The sequence below is a fragment of the Pimephales promelas genome, chromosome 20 (genome assembly GCF_988280905.1).
Source record: "Pimephales promelas chromosome 20, fPimPro1.hap1.1, whole genome shotgun sequence".
NCBI classification, from domain to species: Eukaryota; Metazoa; Chordata; class Actinopteri; order Cypriniformes; family Leuciscidae; genus Pimephales; species Pimephales promelas.
In genome coordinates, this window is record NC_142788.1 from 2,683,203 (window position 1) to 2,707,844 (window position 24,642).

General features: G+C 38.4%; 1 protein-coding gene across 1 annotated transcript; it reads right to left on the reverse strand.

Annotated features, from left to right (window-relative positions):
* Positions 1–894: 894 nt before the first annotated feature.
* On the reverse strand, positions 895–23,902 carry slc34a2b (solute carrier family 34 member 2b). Its single transcript, XM_039651336.2, has 13 exons — positions 23,844–23,902; positions 22,583–22,631; positions 22,347–22,475; positions 22,113–22,241; positions 18,759–18,902; positions 17,535–17,646; positions 15,344–15,539; positions 13,505–13,600; positions 11,213–11,333; positions 7,459–7,626; positions 5,457–5,573; positions 4,012–4,136; positions 895–2,243 (listed from the first exon to the last, which is right to left on the reverse strand). The coding sequence occupies exons 2-13, from the start codon at positions 22,626–22,628 to the stop codon at positions 1,704–1,706; spliced, it is 1,923 nt and encodes a 640-aa protein (XP_039507270.2). The 5' UTR covers positions 22,629–22,631; positions 23,844–23,902; the 3' UTR covers positions 895–1,703.
* Positions 23,903–24,642: the final 740 nt, after the last annotated feature.

The window sequence follows — 24,642 nt, forward strand, 5'->3', positions numbered from 1 at the left end:
GGATTTCTCCTACAGGTGACTTCAAAGGCTCAGTAAAACATACTTGGTTATACTTTATTTTGATAGTCACTTTAGACATTCTACTAACTATAAGTCACTTTTCAACTACATGTCAACTAACTGTCATTAGACTGTTAGGTTATGGTTAACTTAGGTGTTAGGGTTCAGGTTAGGAGAACAAGTTGACTTGTAGTTACTTATAGTCAGTAATATCTGTTGGGGGACCAACAAAATAAAGTGTTAGCAGATATTAAGCAGACAGTCTACTAATACTCTAATGATAGTTAGTTGACATGTAGCGGCAAAGTTACGTATAGACCATTTCACAAGATGTAAACAACACTGGTCCAGAAGCACTTCCTGTTTCAGTTTTTTAACACTACATAAAAGCTGGGATAAAATACAACCAACAGAACATTTAAAACTGAATCAAAAAGTTAAACAAACATCTTTAAGATGTTTTCTTTACATGTGAAATAAAGAAAACGGTTACAAACTGAAACAGGAAGTGCTTCTAGACCAGTGTTGTTTACATCTTGTGAAATGGTCTATAGTTAGTTGATCGTCTAAGTGGACTATCAAAATAAAGTGTTACCACATACTTTATTTTGGCCTTATTTCATCCATGAAGTAGTGGTAAAACTTAGAGTACATAAAGTAATTTTGCACAGTACATAAAGTTTCTGGCTGTGTCTCATTACCCTACACATGATAACAGAACTCGCCCAGATGCCCACACATTCTGATAAGTATTGAAATTAAGAATTCAAACAAAACCAATTGAAACTTAAGCATGACTAATAATATAAAGCTATAAAGAGATAAGGAGTTAAAAATTAACAAGTTTAGTCTAAGTAGGTCTTAAAGAAAACGTCAGGCTATAAAAATCAGATCCAGTGTTCTCATGTTGTTTTTAATGCTAATGACAATATCTTACATGGGAGTAAAGAAATATTTTAAGTCTAAAATTAATAAAATTACAAAATGCAACAGTACAAAGCAGACATTAAAAAAACCCTCAAATTTTACAAAGATCTAAAAACAAACAAACGAAGTACATAGTTCTACATAATGTGCAAAATTATGGTCAAGTTTCTGCATTTTTTTAACGTGGGAATGCTCACCTCCATTTTACTATTGTTTTAAATACTGAAGATTTATACAAACTCGGAATTTCATGAAAGCTCTGGTGGGTCAGGTACAAACAACCACAACAGTAGCATCAACAGCAGCTAGGTAGCAACTTCTGCACCATGGTGTCATTTAAAGTCTGATGCATTGGTCTGAAAGACTTCACTAAGTGCAATATTCTTTCCTGTGCTGATATAGTACTTCCTGTTAAAACAGGAAATTGTGGAGAAACAGTTTCACATGTTCTTTAAACATTTTGCAAAAGCATATAGTGTTAAATTAGTATTGTGATTGAGACTTTGTTGTTGATGACAGCAAAATATTTACATTAATCTAATTTGGTATTCGAGCACTGCCATCAAAACAACCCATTTCAGAATAAATAGAGTCCGTAGACATGAAAAGCTTCAAGTATAATTAAGTAGAGTCATCTACATTTTACATTATAGCTAAAAATAGCAGCTTTTACTTGTATTGTATCCAGTGCTGTATTAGTTTTGATCCACTTCAAATGTTGACTACTGTAGGTTACATTATAAACAATGCTTTACATGAAAAGGTTCTGTTAAGCGTTATAAATGCGTTGCATTTATTTTGGCCTCGTCCTCTACAGTGAGCGTTGGATTGTCATACATCTCCAAACTTCTATCCTTGGTTTTAATGTCATCCGTCTCTTCATCCTTCTCTTTTTCTTTGCAACACTTGCAGCAGCAGCAGCAGCGAGTCCTGCAGAAAGTCGTGACGGCGGTCACCACTCTGTCCCAGGGTTTGAGGGAGTGCAGCGGTTTGGGCAGGAAGTCCCAGCTGCGGAGGAACGAGGGCAGGAAACGCGGCCAGCGATTCTGCATGATGTTCACTATGACCACAGCGATCGCAAAGACCACAACAGGCACTCCGACCCCCACCAACACCTGCCACCCCGCAATGGAGAGGCCTAGGACTATCAGAGGGAGGAGGAGGAAGCACAGGACGAGATACACCACCGCGAACCAGCGGTACTTGGCCGTGCGGTTGCCCAGAGCTTTGGCCAATCGGATAGGGATGCGCGTGATGGGGATGGGATACCACAGAATGATACCACAGATGTTGAAAAAGAAGTGACAGAGAGAAATCTGGAAGAGAATACAAATGATAATCAGTGTTCAGAGTAATACAAATCCATTTAGCAACCCTCAGGTGCTCTTCGTTTCGTTTTGAATTTTTAAAAAATCACAGCTTCATCGGAATGTTACGAAACTTCGTGACTTTTATGGCATTGGGTATGTGAAGACAACAAAAAATTGAGGTCATGATTTGAGCAGGCTAAGTGGTCGTAAAAAAATAGTCACACTTGTGCTCTTCGGTCAAAAATGACCGACCCATAGGAGATGAATGGGAAATTGACAAAAACACAAAAACTTTGAGAATTTTTGTGTGTACAATCTACAAATCGGCCACGATGCAGAAAAAAAGTGCTCAGCATTGAAGGGGTGATGCTCTAAAATATCAAGAGTGCAAAACAGACATACCCACACACACACACACTTTTGTACACAAAAACACCAATAAATTGTGATTAAAGAAATCTGTTTTGAATATTTTAAAATCACAGCTTCTTCAGAAAATTACGAAACTTGGTGAGTTTTATGGCATTGGGTATGTGAACACACAAAAAAATTGAGGTCATGATCCGAGCAGGCTAAGTGGTCGTAAAAAAATGAGTCACACTTGTGCTCTTCTGTCAAAAATGACCGACCCATAGGAAATGAATGGGAAATTGACAAAAAAAATAAATTCTCTGAATTTTTGTACGTTCAATCTACAAATCGGCCACAATTGTAAAAAAAAGTACACCGCAGGAAAGGGGTGACACTCTACAACATCTAGAGTGCAAAACAGACACACCCACCAACACACACACACACATAGAAACACACTTTTATACACACCAATACATTTTGATTACAAATTTTGAATACAAATTGAATTTTTAAAAATCACAGCTTCATTGGAATGTTACGAAACTTGGTGACTTTTATGATATTATGTATGTGAATACACAAAAAAAAATTGAGGTCATGATCTGAGCATGCAAAGTGGTCGTAAAAAAAATAGTCACACTTGTGGTCTTCGGTCAAAAATGACCCCCATAGGAAATGAATGGGAAATTGTAAAAAAAAATAATGGTGAATTTTAGTTTGTCAAATTTTTTTTTATAAGAAATAGTTTTTGAGATTGTTTCAACTATATATTCAAATCCACCAACAACAACAACAACAAAAAATGTGTTCATAAACATCTGGGGAATTCACATGCCTCTCCATAGAGAGCTGTACATCTAGTGGTTAGTGGTTACACCATGATTCTACGCTTTTTCTCTATACTGTAACCAGATGGTGCTAATTTTCTTCAAAAAAAAATTTTTTCTGAAGGCCTAGACTCTATATTAAACTAAAATACTGCATTAATATTTTTTTGAAAAAAATAATATATATTTTTCCATGGCAAAAATAAACCATAAATATTAATATATTTAATTAAATTGTCTCAAAACACTAAATTAAAAAGAATAAATACTATAGAAAAAAATAAATTACATTGGTTTTACTGGGATGGAGAAAGTTTCATTTTTAGGTGTCCGGTCACTTTTGACCGGGAAGATAACAAGTGTGACTCCGAAACGAAGAGCACCTGAGGGTTAAACTAGAACTTTTTGTTGGGGTGAAACGGTCGATGTATTTGTAACGAACATTATATACCTCCCTGTAAACGTAAAACATTTTACGTAAATCAAAACGTAAAATGCTCTGACTTCGCAGAATTTAGTGATCCATCAAATTGTTGTGTGATTGTTGTGTACCGTTACACCCCTCTTATTCTCCCAGCAGGGCAGTAACAAACCTGTAGTGAGTTAGCCAGTGTCTCTCCAGGACTGGCTAAAGCAGCTAGAAGAGCAGTGGTTGTTGTGCCAATGTTGGAGCCCAGCGTGAGTGGATAAGCCCTCTCGATGCTTATGACACCAATACCTGAATAGGAAGAAAAAGACACCAAGGCTTGAGTAAATAACATTTACCCACTTAGCATGTTAAGTGTCACAAAATACAGCAGTGGTGGGTAGAATGATTGGTTCATTAGGTTATTCTAGGTCTTTTACTGTTTCTTATAAATAGAAATCATCAACAATCGAAAACGGCCAAGTCATCTTAAATGTAACCCACTTAATGATTACTGTTGTGAACTTTTTCTTCTAAAGTGTTTGACAACTCAGAAGCGAAAAACAGGTACATTCTAGTAGATATAGCTTTCAAGGGGGAGGGGTTACATAGAGGGGGAGACACTCTGAAACAAAGTATGTTGCTCAGCACGAGACACGAGAACAGGACGGAGCACGACTTCTCTTACTCCGAGACAAATGTTGACAGAGAGCCCCTACCGTTTGGAGAGATTCCCTGATCTCATCATTTATGCTCAATATAAAATACTATTGTATTGGAATCTGAATTAACACTTAAATACCTTCGTAATCCTACATTATCAAGGCGACACTTGATCAAAAAATACAGTAAAAACATCAATATTGTGAAATTATTACAATGTAAAATAAGTGTTTTCTATGTGAATATATTTTTAAAATGCAATTCATTCCTGTGATCAAAGCCGAATTTTCAGCATCATCACTTCAGTCTTCAGTGTCACATGATCCTTCAAGTATCACTCTAATATGATTATTTGATGCTCAAAAAACATTTAATATACCTATAATATTTAGAAAACCGTGGGGCTTAATGTTTCTGTGAAAACCATGATATATTTCTTGATGAATAGAAAGATAAAAAGAACAGCATTTATTTAAAATCTAAATCTTTTGTGACATTATGTCTTTACTGTCACTTTTGATCAATTTGATGTGCCCTTGCCTAACGTAACCCCTCCACCCGGATCCTACTCGACCCGCTCCGAGCGGGCCTCGAACCCGGGTCTCCGGCATGAGAGTCAGGCACTCTAACAAGGAGGCTAAAGGCTGCAGCCTCTAGCATCTGTCGCTAGAGCGCCTATTTAGATCAGAGGAGTGAGGTTTACTTGCACAGCAACTACTAGCTGTCCTCCGTTACACTAAATTAAAGTTAATTTATATCACTCAATCAGTCATTAAATTGCCTTTACCAAGGATATATGCAGTCTCTGAAATGCTAGGTAAAACCTCCAAGTAGGCTTATTTTCTTGGGTCAAATGCAATTGTGACTCAACCTGCCCCATGTTGACCACCAGCCCGATCAATATGACTTCCACCAGAATGAAGACCTGCAGATGTACTTGTATGGCAGCTAAAGGGTTTATCTACTGACCGACTAGTGGAGTGATGGCTGAGGTGAAGACCGAGCTGCTCTGAACAATGAAGGTCATTCCCGCTCCAACAAGGATGGCCAGATATCCCGTGAGCCAGGCGAAGGGGAAGGGGAAATCTGGCAACAGTGAAAGCCGTATTAGAAAGGTCATCAACAATATGTTTAGTATGAAAAGAATAAAAACGTATCAACTACTAAACTTGAAACTAAAAGGTTAAAGTTAGTGAAAAAACTATGAGACACTTAACCATACAAATGTTATATAAAATGAATGTCAGTTTAATGATAAAATTTACGTCCTTTGTAATTTTGTGACATTGTCACATAAAAGACATGTTTCACCACTCTATTTATTACAATAATTGTATGTATATTAGAGTTTTAATTGGTGTTTTCTTAGACTATTTTTAATCCTTTTATTTTATTTAACGCAGCTTTAAATGAAGTGGATTCTGATTGGCTGTCAATGCTTTTATCAATCATGAGCTAAAAAAAAAAGTGATTCCAGTGATGTCTTTCCTCTGTGTAATGAATTCTCATAGAATTAGAACAAGAACTAAAAATGCATAGAATTAGAACAATTACTTCACATTCATAGCTTAAGTCCTTGGTGTGAAAGGGCCTTTACACAGAAAACCTTCATAAAAGGGATTTTGTTTAGTGGCATTATTAATGGCTACCTCTTAGGGGCCAAATGGGAAGGATTGATGAAGGAGGACCATATATTGACAATGTCAGAATAGCATACTATTCTTACTCTTTATCTCATGTAGGAGAAATATGCTTTTCCAAACTCAAGTACAGTGGTGTGAATAAGTTTTGGCACCCATGCTAAAGTTGCCTAAAAAGATGAATAAAAAATCATCTTTTGGATATTGATCTTAATGCCTTAATTAGAAAAATGAGGAAAACTCCAACCTTTAAGGACACCAATTTTCTTTGTGAATGAATAATGTATCATAAATAAATAAATGTTTTTTCCTCAAAATACAGGGTGCATAAGTCATTGCCCCCCCTATGTTAAATTCCCATAGAGTCAGGCAGATTTTTATTTTTAAAAGCCAGTTATTTCATGGATCCAGGATAATATGCATCCTGATAAAGTTCCCTTGGCCTTTGGAATTAAAATATCCCCACATCATCACACACCTTCCACCACACCTAGAGATTGGCATGGGGTACTTTCCATAAGATCATCTTTCAATGCAAATCAAACCAGCTATTAGGCTAACTGAAGTAAAACCATGCCAATTTTATTTTAAAAAGCTTTTAAAAATAAAAATCTGCCTGACTCTATGGGAATTTAACATAGGGGGGCAATGACTTATGCACCCTGTATTTTAAGGAAAAACATTTATTTATTTATGATACATTATTCATTCACAAAGAAAATTGGTGTCCTTAAAGGTTGGAGTTTTCCTCATTTTTCTAATTAAGGCATTAAGATCAATATCCAAAAGATGATTTTTTATTCATCTTTTTAGGCAACTTTAGCATGGGTGCCAAAACTTATTCACACCACTGTACTCTTAACTCATCCACTAAACTAGTAAAGGTAAAAAGGCTAGATTAATTGGTCAGGTTCATCAATTGTTAGTTGTTGGGCTGTGACGGTTGCCTTGGTTAAACTGTGAGTACAGCAGGTGGATGTACCCGAGTGTCCTCCGATAGCAACAGCACATACACACACCTGTGGCACTCAGACACACTCAGGCTCATATAATGTTCCTGTTCAGCTCATCAGGCAGCAGGACTGAATCACCTGTGCTGACTATCATATGACAGGATACATGCTCACACACTTACAGTAAGTACTACACCTACAGGAATGTGCTTAGAAGGAAGAATTACCAAATGTTTGTTTTTAATCGCAGGGTCAAAGTTTGCCACGTGAACTCTGAAAACTCCAGTAGAAAAGTCACAAGAGTGCGTATCACAGGTTAATATTAGCAATTAGCAGCAGAGCTTATCAGCAGAAGATTAATCTCCGATGTTGACTCACCTGTGTTGAGCACCTTTTTGATGACGACCGCCACCTGACCCTTCAACATGGAGTTCAGCAGCTTGACGATCAGAATAAGGCAGGTACAGAGAGCCAGCAACGACAGAGCCAGCAAAATCAACCCCACGGCCAGGTCAGGTAGATCAGCGAACACGAACATGTGACTACCTGAAGAGAGAGATGAGGACGACTCTATATAAAGCAACATTCATGAAACAGGTTGGCAAATCATGTTTGTTTGCATCAGTTTTAGAGGATTTGAGGGCCTTTTTTTCGGCCCTCAGCAAACCACCCTAGGTTGGGTTAGTTGGTAAGTCATGCAACACTGAGTAACTAAAATATCTTTTTAGATGATTTTAGTCAGATTATTTACAAATACAATCACTTGTCATACGATTTAATTACTAATCACTTTTGATCAATAGGTGGCGCAGTTACCAAACTGATGTGTGGTCAGTGCGAGGACACAATGACAAATACAAAGTTTGGGGTCAATATGCCAAAGCATGTGTGAGTTACAGCCTCAGAATCAGCTTGGCACTAGCCATCAGATTTGTTGAACAGTTTGGTCAATCAAAAAGCTTTTAATACCTTTCAGTCAGAAAATCTGTGCTGATTTTGGTGAAAATCAGACTAATGGCCAAATAATATTTTATTTTATGTGAATAAAATGTAGCCTCAGGTCATGCTTATGATGACCAAGACTTGTCTCAATATGCTAAATCATTGTGAAGATATAGTCTAGAAGTTGTAGACAGCTATTGGATTTAGCGGTTCCCTTCGCTAAAATCGTTTGCACGTCACTTGAGAGTGGTTAGGTTTATCATAATGCTTTTTTCATAACTTTTTTTTTTGCAAATTGGAAGAACGGTCAAGGACAAGTTAAAAAAAAGTAGGTTTTTGGAAAAATTCTCAATGGCTGAAAAATGGTCATGGTGAATGCAGGCGGATGAACGGGTCCCCGAACTGCACGCGAACTGCCGTGCTGGCAAACAAGAGGGGGCTGAGGGGTGCAAGGTTTAGCAGGGTTGCACACCGCCAGACTTGCCCTTTTGGGACCCAGGAACAGACGAATCTGCTCTTTTTTTTAAGTGTGGGTAACGCTTGCTCCGCTCTTATGGGAACCAGCGGTGGAACATACACACACACAAATGAAGACTCCACCCAGCCCTCACCCAGGTGGAGGGAGTGGATCGGTGACCAACTTCAAGAGCATCCTCCAAGAGGAATGCTTTTGCTATCGCTTGCCACTTGGGCTTGGCAGCACCTGGAGCAGGCTGGGCATCCCTACTGCGACCGGCTCCATGCTGAGGCCTGGCTGGAGGCTGCTGCGCAAGTCCAGCGGGAGCAGTGGCAGGGGGACGCTCTCGGCGACAACCAGCCAAACAAACGACCAACAGTTCGCCGACCGGCCCGACCCGGGAAATTGGGGGGACCAGGAACCAAACCTTGTCCACATCAGACTTACCAACCAGGCTGAGTTACCAATGAGCTCCTGAACCACTAAGGTGGACATCGCCAGCCCGATTGTGCATGCCACAACACTCGTGCCCCAGATGGCGAGGTCGGATGCAGTGCGGGGCTCACCTATCTGGGCTACTCTTGTGCATGTCCATGAGAGACCTGGCCATGGCATGCAAAAAGGAGGCGGTTTGCCCAGAGGCTTTGTAAGCTCTGCCCATCAGAATGGACGAGATCTCACAGGCATTAAGGAGAAGGCAAGGATCCCCCAGAAAAGGCAGCGGCTGCCGGACACAGGTGCACCTGTGTCCTGACAGACCGCTCCACTGGAGGGATAGCCTCGCATCCCTTCACCGCTCCTCCTCCAAGGGTAGTGAGAGGCAAAAGGCTATTCAGGCAGTTTCTGGCAGAGAAAGGTGCCATCCACAACCTGGTAAGCTCTCCATGCACTTTGGGAAAGAAAGGTGCATGGCGAACCAGCTCGCCCCGAGATACCAATCCTCCAACCGAGACTGAGCGGGACACGGTGGAGGATTTCACTCGAGACCAGTAGCCTTCTGCATAAGCCGCTTTCCGACCGGAGGGACTTTTGCACTTCCTAGAACCTAACGTTCCTATAACCCTCTTTTTCTCGTGTTCCGACCGGACTAAACTGGGGATTTTTTAGATCCTCAGACCGTAGTTCATATAACTCTTTCAGTACCTAGTCTAGAGCAAAGACTTCTTTAGTTCCCTTTCCCTAGGTCTACGTTGATTGGTTCAACTTATAAGTCATGCCCACTGTCAACACGGAACTTGTAGCGCGCTGTCTGCCATACGCTGTGTGTTTTTGCAAAACATTACAACGAGGATTAAGACAAAACATAACGCATTCTACCAGCTAATTGCTAATGCTAGCTAAACTTACTCGTCGTTTTGTTTGCCTCCTGCGCTCTGCTCTTTTATCTTCTTCCGTCATATTAATATCATATTACGCTGGAGCCTTCGTCTTCTGTGTTTCTCTGTACAGAACTCAAGCATAATCTTTAAACGCCGCCGTTCGTTCTCCGTTATTAAGGTCCCGGCAAGGCAGAACAGGAAGATTGCAATAGCCTCCTCCATGCTGGTTTGTTGTTGTTGTATGTGGTTGCGCTACGTCTAGTGATGGCGCTATAAAGACCGTCGCCGTGCTTGCGTTACCCCTCCTACCAGTTCCTATGGCCACTTGGCCAGTGCGAACGCAAGCAGCAAAACCGAGTTTGGGGGAGAGTAGTTCTTAGAACTGTTTAGAAGTGGACAGTTCCTGTAACTACTTGGTCGGAAAGCGGCTATTGCTGACATTTCTGGATCTGGCTCGGGCAACGTTACACTCCCAGAGGGAGATAACACAGCCAAGTCGTCATCTCCAGAGGCCAGCTCACCCTCCGATGCTGCAATCAACATTTTATCCTCTGGGGGAACCCCAATTGAAACGGCTGATTGGTCCATTACAGAGGGACCAGTATGTTCAACAGGAAATCCTGGTTTTCAGGCGAGTATAAAGTCATTTGCGCCGGGTGCAAGATAGAGCCCAAGGAGATTATTATGTTACTACTAGTTGGTTTCATTATTTGATAGTTCAATCGTTTTTAAAATCAGCCAAGGGGCTGCAAGGGTGTCTGTTACAAAGGTTCAGAGAAAAATAGTGTAAAAATGTATTAAAAACAACCAAAAATAAATATCCCATATATAGCTGCCTTAGTGTTTTAAGAAGGTGGTTCCTTGCAAGGGCATTAACAAATTTGGGGGACATTGAAATCAGTTTGAAAACCCCTGATATTTTACTGAAAATGTTTTAAATATTCTCAGTCGGGGAAGTGCTGGACTGAGGTGCTCCTTAAAGAGCCAAGCATACTCTTTCACAGTTGAAGGACTCAATGATTAAATACCCGAGTCCACTCAACCAAGTCAAGGCTGGAATTTCAACATGGTATCCAACTGCTAGCATTGATTTAAATCACCCACATTTATACCCAGAGGCAAAGCCCTTTGTTCGGGTACACTGGCCTTGGCTGTCATGAAGAATAGCCCCATTGAAAAGGTAGAGTAGATGGATGGGATAGGGGGAAAGGTGAAGCTAAGATCTCCCTCAGCATTAAAGAGAAGTCATTGTATTCATGGCTGTTAGAGTGAGTCAATGGCTTCAAGCTAAAATAAGTGAACTATGCAAGGAAGAGAACGGGAAATTGATTGATTTTAGGCTTTCGCTGTTGATTCAGGAAGGTGCTTTGATGGTTGCTACAAGATCCACATCAAACAGAGCAGAGGCACTCACATTTTTTTAAGTTGATCGTTTCTGTTTGGTTCTCTTGAGTCCAGATATTGTCGTCCTCCACCCAGCAGAGAGCATTAGGGGTGCAGTTTTCAAATCCAGGGACTGTTATATTCACAAGGTTCTGAAATGGACGAAGAGTAAAACCTCAGACTGAAACCTCACATACGAGACGGTGTGGAAATGTATGCCAATATATATACTAATATATGCCAAGAAGTTGGCACTCCTATACTTCATACTAAAACATCACTAAAATAGTTCAAAAACTAAAAATGGTTTATTTTACACAATATGTGTGTGATGTGTATATTTATGCATATAGAGTGGTGCGGGTATGATGCCACTTTGTAGGTCAATCAGATTTTGGACTATCGCAAAAAACAAGCTCTGTGATCAACAAATGTTTGACACACGTTTTGTCCATCAAGATAATTATCACAACTTTTATGAATTTTGAAGCCTAATGAAATCGTCAGAAGTAAAAAGCTAAAGGCTACACCACGATCCCACGACTTCAACGTTCCCATCGCTAAGCTTCCCACAACTCTTTCAGTTCTTATCAAAAAACAATTTCCCAGAGCGTCAGAGTTAGAATAGTTTATAAGAGGCCAATTATAAGCATGACGATGCTGTAAAGTCTCTGTACAGTCTCTGTAGTCGCGTTAGCCACTTGTTAGCAAAGACCCTTTTCCAAGACACGTAACAGCTTAAAACCATGAGTGGGGTAATACTGATGTATTTTACGTCGTAGAACAAAACGTGAAAGTTTCTTGAGCTTGTGTTCACCACAGACCTTATTTCAGCCATTCAACCAAAACTCCATTGACTTTGGGACGATTGAACTAAAAGTGTTAAAATGCTAACCCGTTTCCACATTTTGGCCTACAAGGTGTCATACTTGCACCACTTTTATGAAATGATGATGTAATGCAGACCAACAACTGATGCACCTCTTGATGGAAATCACATCACAACATTTATTTCTAACATCATACTTGCATCACTCTGTATCACATTGTTAGCTTAGCAACATGCTAACACTATTACTCTGTGTGCTGTCTGAGTAGGTACTACTTTAAAAATGTAATTTGCACCGTTAAGAAAGTAAGCTCTTTTTAGGCCAGCTGAGAAGGACAGAGCCTTCAAAACCATGGAGCTCTATTTTTGAAAAAAAATATTTTTGCAATTGTATTTTTGACACTTTGACCATTCACCTACACATATACTTTATCATTCCAATATGCATCTTGCACACTACATTTGCACTATTAATTTGCACACTTCATCCCACTCCATTAGTACTTGTATTGATATTATAAAACTGATTATAATTCTTGTTGTATTTTTTATGCCTTTTATAATTTTTGTATTTTGTTAATTTTATATTGTATATTAAAGTTTTAAGTCCCATCAAGTTTGCCTATTCATTCATTCATTCCTGCTAATATATAATAATTAATTCCTGCTCATGCACAGTTTAAAGTAATAATAAAATTGTTAAAGTTTTTTAAACGTTAGGGGAATGTAAAAAAGAACGTTAGGGGAACGTTCCCTAAAGGTTGCAATGTAACCAAAAACTAACGTTCCCTGAACGTTAAGAAAACTTTCCATGGGAACCAAAACCTAACCTTAAAGGGAACCTTAAGGGAACGTTCACACAACCAAAAACAAACGTTCCCAGAACGTTCTGGGAATCATAAATTGTTTGCTGGGATATAGTATGAATGAAATCCAGATGTACTACATCCCCCAAAGGATGTTACCGTCACGTGATCTATGGCGTCTGGTGCGTCGGATTCATAAATCTTCTCCTGTGGCCTCATGGGATAGTAAAGTGTCCATCAGATACACACTTCAGTAGTAGGTCATCCAGGGACTTTTTTGGCTACTGTTTTTCAAATACTTTGCATTTGGACATACTTCTTTGAACTAACTGTTTTTTTTTTGCCTACTTTTATAGTAGTAAGGAGGTATTTGATTTTGCATGCAGAGTTAGTCTATGTGTTCTGTGCATTATGATAACTTTTTGAATGACGTTGAAAAAGGCAGCAAGGCAGTGTGCCAAGTACTGAAACAGAGTAACAGCTAAGATATGTTATCTCCTAAAAAATGTCTTATGAATTTAGATTAAACTCTTGCATATCTGTATTTGTATATACAAAAATAGAGCCAATGTTTCTCTTTTGAAAGCCCATCAGCATGATAAATCCTATTTCCTCATGTTTTAACAGCCTAATCTGGTGACTGACGATAAATAGTGGGAGCGCCGAAACCCATTTTCAGGTCTCTCACCGTGACTTCTTTCGTTTTACACCAGATCTTGATCAAACTTTTGTTCCGGGCCGCAGGGTCTCCAGTGGCGATGTCACGGATCACAGAGGTGTCCAGCTGGAAGAACAAGCGCAAAAAAGGTTCTCAAAGATAAGTTGGTAACACTTTACAATACGGGTGCACTAATATGCATTAATTCATGCTTAACTAATACACAGATAATCATGAGTTAATGTATAACTAATGAAGAACTAAACCATTAATTAACAATTACTGCATCAGCAACTAATATCTAGTCTATATGATTAATAGATTAAGTAATACATGAATTGCTATTAATTCAATGTGTCATTGTGTATTAATTCCTTAATAACATATTTTATTAACTAATAGTGTAAATTAATGTGTTAATTACCACAAATAGTCAAAGCTATGCACTTCAACTTCTGCTTTAATTAATCATTAGCTAATGATTTGCAAAGGTATCATTATGTTATGACTTTACTTGATGGGGCACATCATTATTAACTATTTATTTAGTAATTTGCACATGCATTTGCACTAACAATGAAGTAATTAATCATGTATTAATGCATATTAGTGTACCTGTCATATTATCTGGAAGTTGAAATACAAGACATTGGCTCATTCTGGTAATTAACATATTAATTAACACTATTAATAAAAAAAAGAGTTATTATGTACTTAATCCACAATTACGTATTTAATAAAAACAATTCATGTATGAACTAATACATTAACCTTACAGACTCTTAATTAGTTCCTAATGTGGTAATCATTAATGAATAGCTTAGATAATCATTACTTACACATTAACTCATGATTATCTGTGCATTAGTTAAGCATGAATTAATACTTAATAGTGCACCCGTATTGTAAAGTGTTACCGATAAGTTCATACAGGTCATTAGATATTCAATTTTGGGGTAAAAAAAAAATGAGGCGTCGGATTTTCAACCACCCAATGTATTGCAACAGAAATATTGGTGTGTACTCTTGGGAAGTTCGTATGTACAAGTTGGGAAGTCGTAATTAGTTTCTACTTTCAAAGCGACTCTCCGGAGTCAATGTTATAACTTGTTTGACCTTGACGGACTGAACAGACAAATTCATTAATTTCACGTCAAAGAAGGCGGAGCCTCAGAGCCACACCCACCTCTTACAACATCACCACGGACCAATGGTAGTTCGAAAGCATTTACCAGCCAAAGTGAACTTTTCCAGAAAGAAAAACAAACTTTGTTTTGGCCTGATTTTTTCTCTCGAAATGACATCACACCAGTTCGATTCTCTTTCTAATATATCTGGGCCTTAAGATGGTGATGTAGCGTTTCTACTAAACACAGCAAGGTTTTTAACTACCAAAAAAGAATAAAATTTTCATCAGGTGTGTTTTTGCTTCAAGTTATTATTGAATTTATGAAGGCGATGTAAACTGAATTGTTAGTTATATCATATTATGGACGTGCAAAAAACAGTCTTTTTAAACACTTTAACCATTATTAAAGAAGCTGTTTCCATTGCGCTCGTGTTGTTTGACTCATCCCCAACTTTGAAACTCAAGGCTCAATTTTTAGTTTTCCCAGTAGTTACAATTACATTGTGGTGGCCTTCATGTGCCATAAATCATAAATACAATCGACTTGAAGTCCCCATATGCACCAAGTAACTGACAAAATTGTTGCATCTACTAACAATTTGTTGGGCGTTTATTTATGGGACAATAACAATGACAAAACTAGGGTTTATGCTTATATGATCAGCTGCCCGATACAGATGACGTAACGGCGACTAGATAAAGCAACAGGTCTACTTCATAAGCACAGATGTTGACCTCACCTCAATGATGTTCTTGGTGAGCGGTTCAGTGATGACCTTTAACAGTTCCGGAGCGTCTGCGCCGCTCTGAATGTTAAACGAGTCAATCACAACTTTGGTGAGCCTGAAGAGGAATCCTGAGGCCCACTCCAGAGGCAACAGCACCAGGACAGACAGCCAGTTAAAGAAGTCATGGACCGTAGCACCAGCAAATGCCCTGAACCACACAGAATGAATGTCAAAGCGCATTTCTCAGATGTGCAACTCCATTTCCTTCAGCAAGTAACTTCAAAGTGGCTGAAAAAGAGCCATTTCACTGCTACTTTTGCACATCTTAAGTCAAAAATAGTGTATTATACAACTGAATCCAATAAGACCCTCAACAGATGTCATCACATCTAGAGGCATGTTTAAAGGGCTCATGATGATTCGTTTTATTATTTTAATACGTTCCTTGAGGTTCTCTTAATACATTTTTTTGCACAAAATACATTTTTAACCCTCACTTTGAAATGATCCGTTTTTAAGGCGTTGCTCCTTTAATGCCTGGTTCAGGTTACACTTTTTTTTTTTGTCTGTTACGATAGTCACTGCGTCAGATTACGCGATTTTGACTCCGAAAATCTTTTCGTGTCGTGGACAAGACACGTCAGACTACACGTTGCTTCCTGACCAGTCATCATATGCTGTCTTTAATGGCGCGCGTGATGTCATCGAGAAGGTGAAACTAGCGAGTGACTTCCGGAAATGAACGTAAACAATGGATGAAGCGGTGAGTGTTGTATTGGCTGTCCTGTGTTCAGAAAAAAAGTCAAAAAAGAAAGAAAACGCGACAATGGACACGTTCCTGGATTGCTGGAAGAGGACAGTATGGGCTGTCAATCCTCCAAAGAGAACTTGAGGTAAAATATTGTTTTCTTATATATTTTTACTTTTAGTTTTAACGTTAGCACCATCGTCTCTCTTTCGTTTCGCCATTTTTGAAAGTTGTGTACGGGAAAAGCTTCTGTGCTCCGATTGGTCAACCTCATCCATGTGACGGAACCGTCGTGGACGACCGTTAAAAAAACTAAACATGCTAGTCTTTTTGTCGTGATGTCGTGAAGCATCGCAGACGCGACGTAGGTTGTCGCCCACTATGACACACTATACAAGATGATACGATCGAATCTTGCGTCCTGAAGCCTGTTGTCATTCACGAATCCCCACGACACCCTACGTCAAACAGATCGTGCCAAAATCAGACTAAAATCGTGTAATCTGAACCAGACATAAGGCTTGTCAGTAAACGGCTGGCTAACATCTAACGTTGGCTAACAATTAGCTAACGTCATCGCCTAAGAAACTGTATCAACAGCTATCACTAGTTTTGAAAACTTTATCCATATCATTATCCATACAGACAGAGCATTATGAAATCGTGTACTTGTGTTTTGTGATGCAGCGGCTGCGAACTCAATTACAAAACAAAATGCTCCGAACAAACATATAATCCTCCGACGAGATCCGGGACGCCATTAAATTAAACCATCCACATGTTTCGATGCAGGAATCCTTCTGAAGTCTGTACAGAAATCAGCAAATTAGCTGTTTAAACTGAACGATTCAACTCTCTTCCAGTTGTCCAGTTGTCGGCAGACTCAACCGTGGAATAAACTGAACACACGTCTGTATACTATATCCAGTGTGGACAGCGTCTGCGATTATAATGGGTTCTGTTTGCTTTTGATGCAACGTGACGCTCGCATCCAGTGTAGGAACGTGTCAGCGCCGAAGAGACTGAACACCAGTGGGCGGGGCCTATGAGGAGATGACGTTTAACACAACGAACTAAAGATGATGAGATGAAGAGTCATATACAAATGTATTTTCCAGTGTGACGTCACAGATCCCGCAATATCAAAACGAGCCGTTTTTGGAGCTTAATTTTAAGCAGGAACTTTTATTGCTATAAAGACCTGTCATATGTAAAAAGGCTAAGGCAAATTTGATTTCTCATGTCATGACCCTTTTAAAAATGCCAAAAAACAGCAATTTATAGGTGATCAAAAATTGTACAGCAAAGCACTACAGAAATAAGATTTCGCTTATTTATGTGACTTTTCCAGGTCTGGACATCAGATTTTTAAAACTTGATGAACTTTTATTTTGTCCATGACTGTGGGAACACTGTTTAACACAAACACAAAGCTATATCCACAGGTGGGTTTACCTGCGAAACTCATTGCGGTCCCCTGCTTGCATCATGGCCACGATGGTGTTTGTCACAGAAGTGCCGATATTGGCACCCATGATGATCGGCACGGCCGACTTCACCTCCAACACTGAAATTTACAGTCAACAATTATATTTACGCTGCCATTCAGAAGTTTCTGAAATAATGCTCAACAAGACTGCATTTATCAAAAATACAGAAAACAAAACTAATATCTAACAGTTAAAAATGACTTCCATTGTATTATTTTTAATTTGAATGGAATTTTCAGCATTACTCCAGTGTTCAGTGTCACATGATCCTTCAGAAATCATTCTAATATGATGATTATATGATCAAGAAACATTTCTTATTGTGATCAATGTTAAAAAGCATAGAATAGGTCAAAAGAATGGCATTAATCACTCTCACTTTTGAAAAATGTAATCCATTGTTGTTGAACAGAAGTATTAATTTCCTAAAATGTCTTACTAACCCACGACATACGCTAATACAATTCAACTAGCAACACTTAATACGACAGAATCAATATGAATGCGTTACAATGAACAAATGAATGTCATTTTCAAGAGTCATTTGAGGTGGAAGAGCGTTAAAGGAGTAGTTCACTTTTAAAAAAAAAAATTGCTGATAGTTTACTCGCCCCCGTGTCATCCAAGATGTCCACGTCTTTCTGTCTTCAGTCGAAAAGAAATTAAGGTTTTTGATGAAAACATTCCAGGATTTTCTCCATATAATGGACTTCAATGGGGACCAAACGGTTCAAGATCCAAATGAGTTTCAGTGCAAACTGTTCAAAGGGCTTTAGACGATGAATAAGGGTCTTATCAAGCGAAACGAAATAAATAAATAACAAAGTATAAGTTTTATAAGCTCAAATGCTCGTCTTGCTCTGTTCTGTGATGCGCGTTCGTGACTCTCCTGTTCGAAACCGTTCATCAAAATGAACAAATCTTTTTTCGAGTCAACGAACGAAATGACCCGAAAAAAGATTAATCAAACTTAATTTCTCTTCGACTGAAGAAAGAAAGACATGGTGGTGGGGGTGAGTACATCATCAGCAAATGTTTTTTTAAAAGTGAACTAATCGTTTAAGGCAACGGCTGCACACTTTACAGTGTGGATATCAATTTCTTTTTACTTTGAAACAATCTGTGCTACTGTTTTTCCATGGAGGTGCTTATCATGGATCAGATATCAGAGTCAGAAACACACACTCACATCCAGATGACACCATGCTGACCACAATGGAGGACGAGGTACTGGAGCTCTGAACCAGAACAGTGACCAGAACCCCGATCACCAGCCCGGCCACCGGGTTCGACAGCACCGCGTTTTCCTGGAAGATATCGCCCGCTGCCTTCCCTGCACACAGTGACAGAACCACAACACATCTGTGTGTGTGTGTTCACAGATAACACACCTCTTCTACACATTAACCATGTTAAACTGACGTGCGCTTTGATAAAGAGCCATTTGTTTGAAGTACATGTTCACCTTCAACCTATGAAAACCAAACACTTTAACACCTTTCACCCCTTGTATAGTTTCAACAGAGTAAAAAATGATTAATATCCAGAGTTGGGCAAGTGCTCAAACCGTAAGCCCCTTTACAAACAGTGATGTTCCTTCATTAATGAATAACTAGAAACACACTTTTAACATTCAAGTACCTACTATCAACTAACAAGAAACTCTGATTAATAAATTAGTAAGTTGAATGTGGTCGTTCACATGTAGATCATCTTTTTTTTTCATACCTCCCAGTACAGGTTCAGAATTAATGTGATGTGTAATTTATAATAAACGGTAACACACTAGTAATGTCTCAAGTGCTACTATAATTGGATCAGTATCTAAAGGGAAAACATAACTACCTGGCTAACAGTCATTGCAAGCTTTTGAGGTTTTTGTCAGATTTGGTGACACTTTCGTCCTCACTCGTGTGTTCCCATGATCTCCACTTTAGATCCTGATCCAAATAAACAGTAGTTCCTTTAGAAAGATGTAGGAACACTTGAGTCATTACTAATGGGTTACCATTATATTATAATATCATTATATATATTTATATTATATGGTATTATACTAATACCACCTTATATTATACATTATGCATTGTTAATTATGAACAGTAGTTCTTAGTCTTCTGTGAGGTATGAAAAATACTTATCGATTAGCTAATAGTGAACTACCACATTAGACTATTACTCACTAATTAATTAAATCAGAGTTACTTGTTATAAGGAGTCAGAGTTAATATTGTGTTACTCATTTGTTCCTGAGTAGTTATTCATTAATGAAGCAACAGTAGTCTAAAGTGTCACCCATGTAGTAACTAATCACATCTTAAACAGTGGAATTTGATTATTGATTTCTCTCTAAAAAATAATGCATTACTTTTATTATTACTATTTAAATCCCATATCAACCTCGAGCAGCTGAACAACACAAGGGTAGACGTGAAACTGCGCTTAATTCTTTCCAAATAAATCATTTAAAATTGCATCAATTATTCTTGAACTGACCAAAGTATTTAATGGACATTACATGTTATATTGTGATGTTAAATCCACTTGTTTTATAGAATTGTATTAGTCAAAACAGTATTTAATGCAGTCAGAAGTAATTCTGACGAATAAAAGAAGTAAAAAGAGAAATTAAGAGTAAAGGGAAAGTGATTAAATTACAGTTATTACTTCAATGCATATAGCAAACACTTATTATCCTATAGAACAGTCGCTTGTGTTTCAGTGATTGAATAGAGTACTTTTATAGTTTAGTAAAGTATAGAAGACTTCTTACGTTAATAAATAAGATAAACATAGTTCTACAGGAAAAAAGAGATAACATAGAAGAGTTACAGAGCATAGTAGGAAAAAAGTATTAAAAGTGAAAAAAGTCAGTAAACATCTATGGAAAGAGCCGTTGACTGAGTATTTAGATGAAAAAAATACTCTAAAATGCTCAACAACAACGAAACTAAGAATTGTTTAGACAAAGCTATTTACTGTAAGAAAGCTGAAATAATGTTTTACCCTCAACAACTATTGTTTTCATTGAACTAATATTAACCCTTATGCTGCATTAGGGACATTTTTGGTCTTTTGCAGTTTAATTTCTTTGACCATTTTGGCTGTTTTAATGCAAATGGTATGAAATTTGGCAAAATTGTGACTTTTTGGATACATGTAAAAAATGTGATCCCATTCTGCAAAATATGTATAACACACACTGTGTAGATCAAATAGTAACACTCAGCACCATAAAGACCAAAAATGGCCCATTGAAACCCATTAAAACGTTGTTTAAATCTGAGGCTGTCAGTAATACATGAAACATGATTTTTGCACAAACATCCTTTCATTTTGAAGCAAAAGCACCAGATGACGTCACTACATATTTATTCCCTATGGGTGGAAATGCACCTTATTTTAGGCAATAGGCAATGTTTAATAGGTGGCCATTTTTGGTCTCTAACGCGCTAAGTGGGATTTTTTGCAAAGTGGGACAGTGATAATCCAAATCTAAAGTTTTCTCTTTGCATTTAGTTTATTGAAAATAATTGAATTTTTGTGTTTTTTCCTCTTATACAAATCGATGGTTTCGCAAACAAAACTGGTAATTAAAGGGTTAAAATCCTGAAATTGAATACATTTTTGGTAGTTATGATGAGGACTGATGCTGGTTAAAAGATTTAACTTGGTAAAAGTGGAAAATAATAATAATAATATATAATATTTTAGGCAATGTTTAATATGTGGCCATTTTTGGTCCTTAATGCACTCAACGGTGTTAAAAATCTAATGCAGCACAAGGGTTAAAAAGCAGCTTTTAAATGTTTTATAGAATGACTTTTCAGCATAAAGTGAGCAAATATTAAGTAGCTACTTTAAAGAGTTTAACACCTTATAAAGTGATACTTGATTAAAGTGGTGAAAATCAAGCTTGTAATATGTCTGTGGTGTTTTTTAATGTGCTTTAAGACAAACCATATGTAAATGTGAGTAGAGGCGGGGCTAATTTACATATTTATACTCCGCGTATCCTAAATAAGGCAAGGGTGTCGAGTTACATTCAAGCTATTTTAAGGCATGCAGATTTACACGTGTCAGTTTGGGGATCAGAGATGAGTTTTAATAGATACAATTGATTACAGGGGGGCTTTAAATGCCAGGGTAGCGCAGCGCACAATACAGGCAGTGTTTACATGCCATGCGTTTCAGAATCAAATGGCAAAACATATAGAGAATGAGCTATATATGTGTTACAGAAAATAAACAAACATTTATCTATTATTCCAGGAAAATATATATTCCAGTAACAGATCTTTTTTTTTTTCTATTTTTTTCTTCATTGTTATTCACACACACACACACAGGTTTGGTCAATGCCTCATGTTGCAGCACATTCCCGGCGAGTTTTTTTTTTGGCACGTTTCAAAAGTCTCTCACTTTGTCAAAAGACCTGTTCAGTTTATACAATATAGTTTAGCACAATTTCTCTCTCCCTCTAACTTATTTTAAAAGAAAAACAAAAGTTGTAAAGTTCAAAGAAAAAAAAGTTTGCCGTTACCTCCGACCAGCTGGAAAGCGGAGCTGAGGATGTCCAGCGAGCAGACGAACACATAGAGCAAACCCACCAGGAGAACGAACTTCACGATGGACTTGAGAACGCGCAGAACTTTCCCTTTCGTGTCGAGATCTGCGGGAGAAGGACACACACACACACACACACAAAGAGTGTGAGGAGGCGCGCGCTGGGTTCAGGTCAGTCCGGCTGCTCGTGCGCGCTCGGCTCTGCTCTTACCGGACCACTTCTCCCCGGTGTCCCGGAGCTCGGGAAGATCCCACGGGTCCTCCTCCGGCTCGGACTCTTCTGCCGCCGTGTAGGGCGGAGGTTCGGGTTCGGTCGCATCTTTGACCGGGTGGTCTCCGTCTGTGAGAGTAAAGACATGCCGACCGCATGAGAGGAAGAAAGGGAAAAGGGGGGAAGGAAGTGCGCCCCGGTGTGGAAGTGGAAGTGGATTTATAGGGGACACGTACCGAGTTCCGGTGGCGGGGCGAGATGAGCCTCAGCTGTCGGTGCCATTGCCTTCAGTTACAACACAGATACAACACACATTACCAGTTAGCTCAAACTTACTAACTAACTAAGTAACTAAGTAATTAACTAAGTAAGTAAGTAACTAACTAACTAACTAACTAACTAACTAACTAACTTTCTTTCTTTCTTTCTTTCTTTCTTTCTTTCTTTCTTAGTGCGCACTACTTAATTAAAGGGAGCAATTGATAACAATAAAAGCTTAAAGTAAATATGTAAATAAAGGTAAAAACAAAAGTTTCTTTTTTCTATCTTTCTTAAAATGTAAACGTTCAAAGTAAGAGTATAAAAAAGCCTTTCTTTCTGATTTATAAAGCAGTGATTAAAAACAATAAACAGCTTCAAGTAAAAGTAAAAATTAGGCCTAAGTCTTTCTTTTTTTATAAAGCAGTGATGAAAACAATAAACAAGAAAAAAAAACACACAGCTTCAAGTAAATATGTAAATATAATAGTAAAAAAATGAAGTCTTTCTTGTAATAAAGTAGGAAATTAAAATAAAAAAAAGTTACTTTCTATTTAGAAAGTAGTAATTACAAACCATAAACAACTATATAAGTAGGTTATATATGTAAACAAGTAAAATTCGTTAATTCTTTCTCAGATAAACAGCAGTGATCTAGTCTTCATGATCGATGCTGGGATTGTGGTGGATGTGATAATATCTCGTTTAGCTTATACTGAGCAATGATCAGTCTGTCAGCAGATCATTCATATACGTCAATATTCTGTGCTTTCCCCCACACTATTAAGCAAGCGTTCATTCACTCCCCGACACTCACATCCCAAAGCGCCATTTAGGACGCTTTTGCAAAAGCGTAAATATCCAACGCACATGGCACCCTTTAACGTCTAATGAGACGCTTCGGTTAATGGTTAAGTTTAGGTAAGGTGCAGGGTAAGGGTCAGACCACTAGGGGGCGCCTTCTGCCCAAATATATCTGCGTCTCATTTCACGTTAAAGGGTGCCATGTGCGTTGGATATTTACGCTTTTGCAAAAGCGTCTTATATGGCGCTTGGGATGAGAACGCGTTAAGCGAGCACATGCTCTGATTCAGCCAGATCACACACACACACACTGGCCCAGAAACAGGTCACAGCAGCTCAAGAGCCATAAAACACACACAAGCATACAAATATCCTTCGGTCTGTTAAAATGCTCAGTTAACACCAAGTGAAATGATTTTAGACCGATGTTCCTACCTGTCGTGTGAGTGTGTGGTGGATGTAAGTCCAGGATCTCCCAGTGGAGGAGGCGCACAGGTGGGTTATATACACCTGCAGCGGAGAGCCCGCGCGTGTCACTGCTCTAAAGTCCAGAGCGGGTGGTCCTTCAGCTCACCTCACCGCACCTCAGCGCACTCAGCGCAGGTATCGGTGATGTAACCTGGAAATAAAACACAATGTGTCCTGACTCCTATTACTGTAAAATTGCAAACAAAAAAACACGTATTCTGTATTTTCTCTCTGCATCATTAAAACTTTGACGATTTCTATTATATTCTATTCTTTTCTATGCAGCTATACATTACTAGGCTATATCTAATTAGTGAAAAGTGCATATCGGTGCTGAAAGGAATAGTTCACTTTTAAAAAAAAAACATTTTGCTGATAGTTTACTCACCCCCATGTCATCCAAGATGTCCATGTCTTTCTTTCTTCAGTGGAAAAGAAATGAAGGTTTTTGATGAAAACATTCCAGGATTTTCTCCATATAATGGACTTCAATGGGGACCAAAGGGTTCAAGGTCCAAAAGACAGTTTCAGTGCAAACTGTTCAAAGGGCTTTAAACGACACCAGACGATGAATAAGGGTCTTATCAAGGACCCTTCGAGTCATGACTCGAAAAAGATTTGTTCATTTTGATAAACGAGTTTTAACAGGAGAGTCACGAACGAGCATCACAGAACAGAGCAAGGCAAGCATTTGAGCTTATAAAACTTTGTTATTTTTGTATTAAATGAGTGATCGTTTCGCTTGATCAGACCCTCATTCATCATC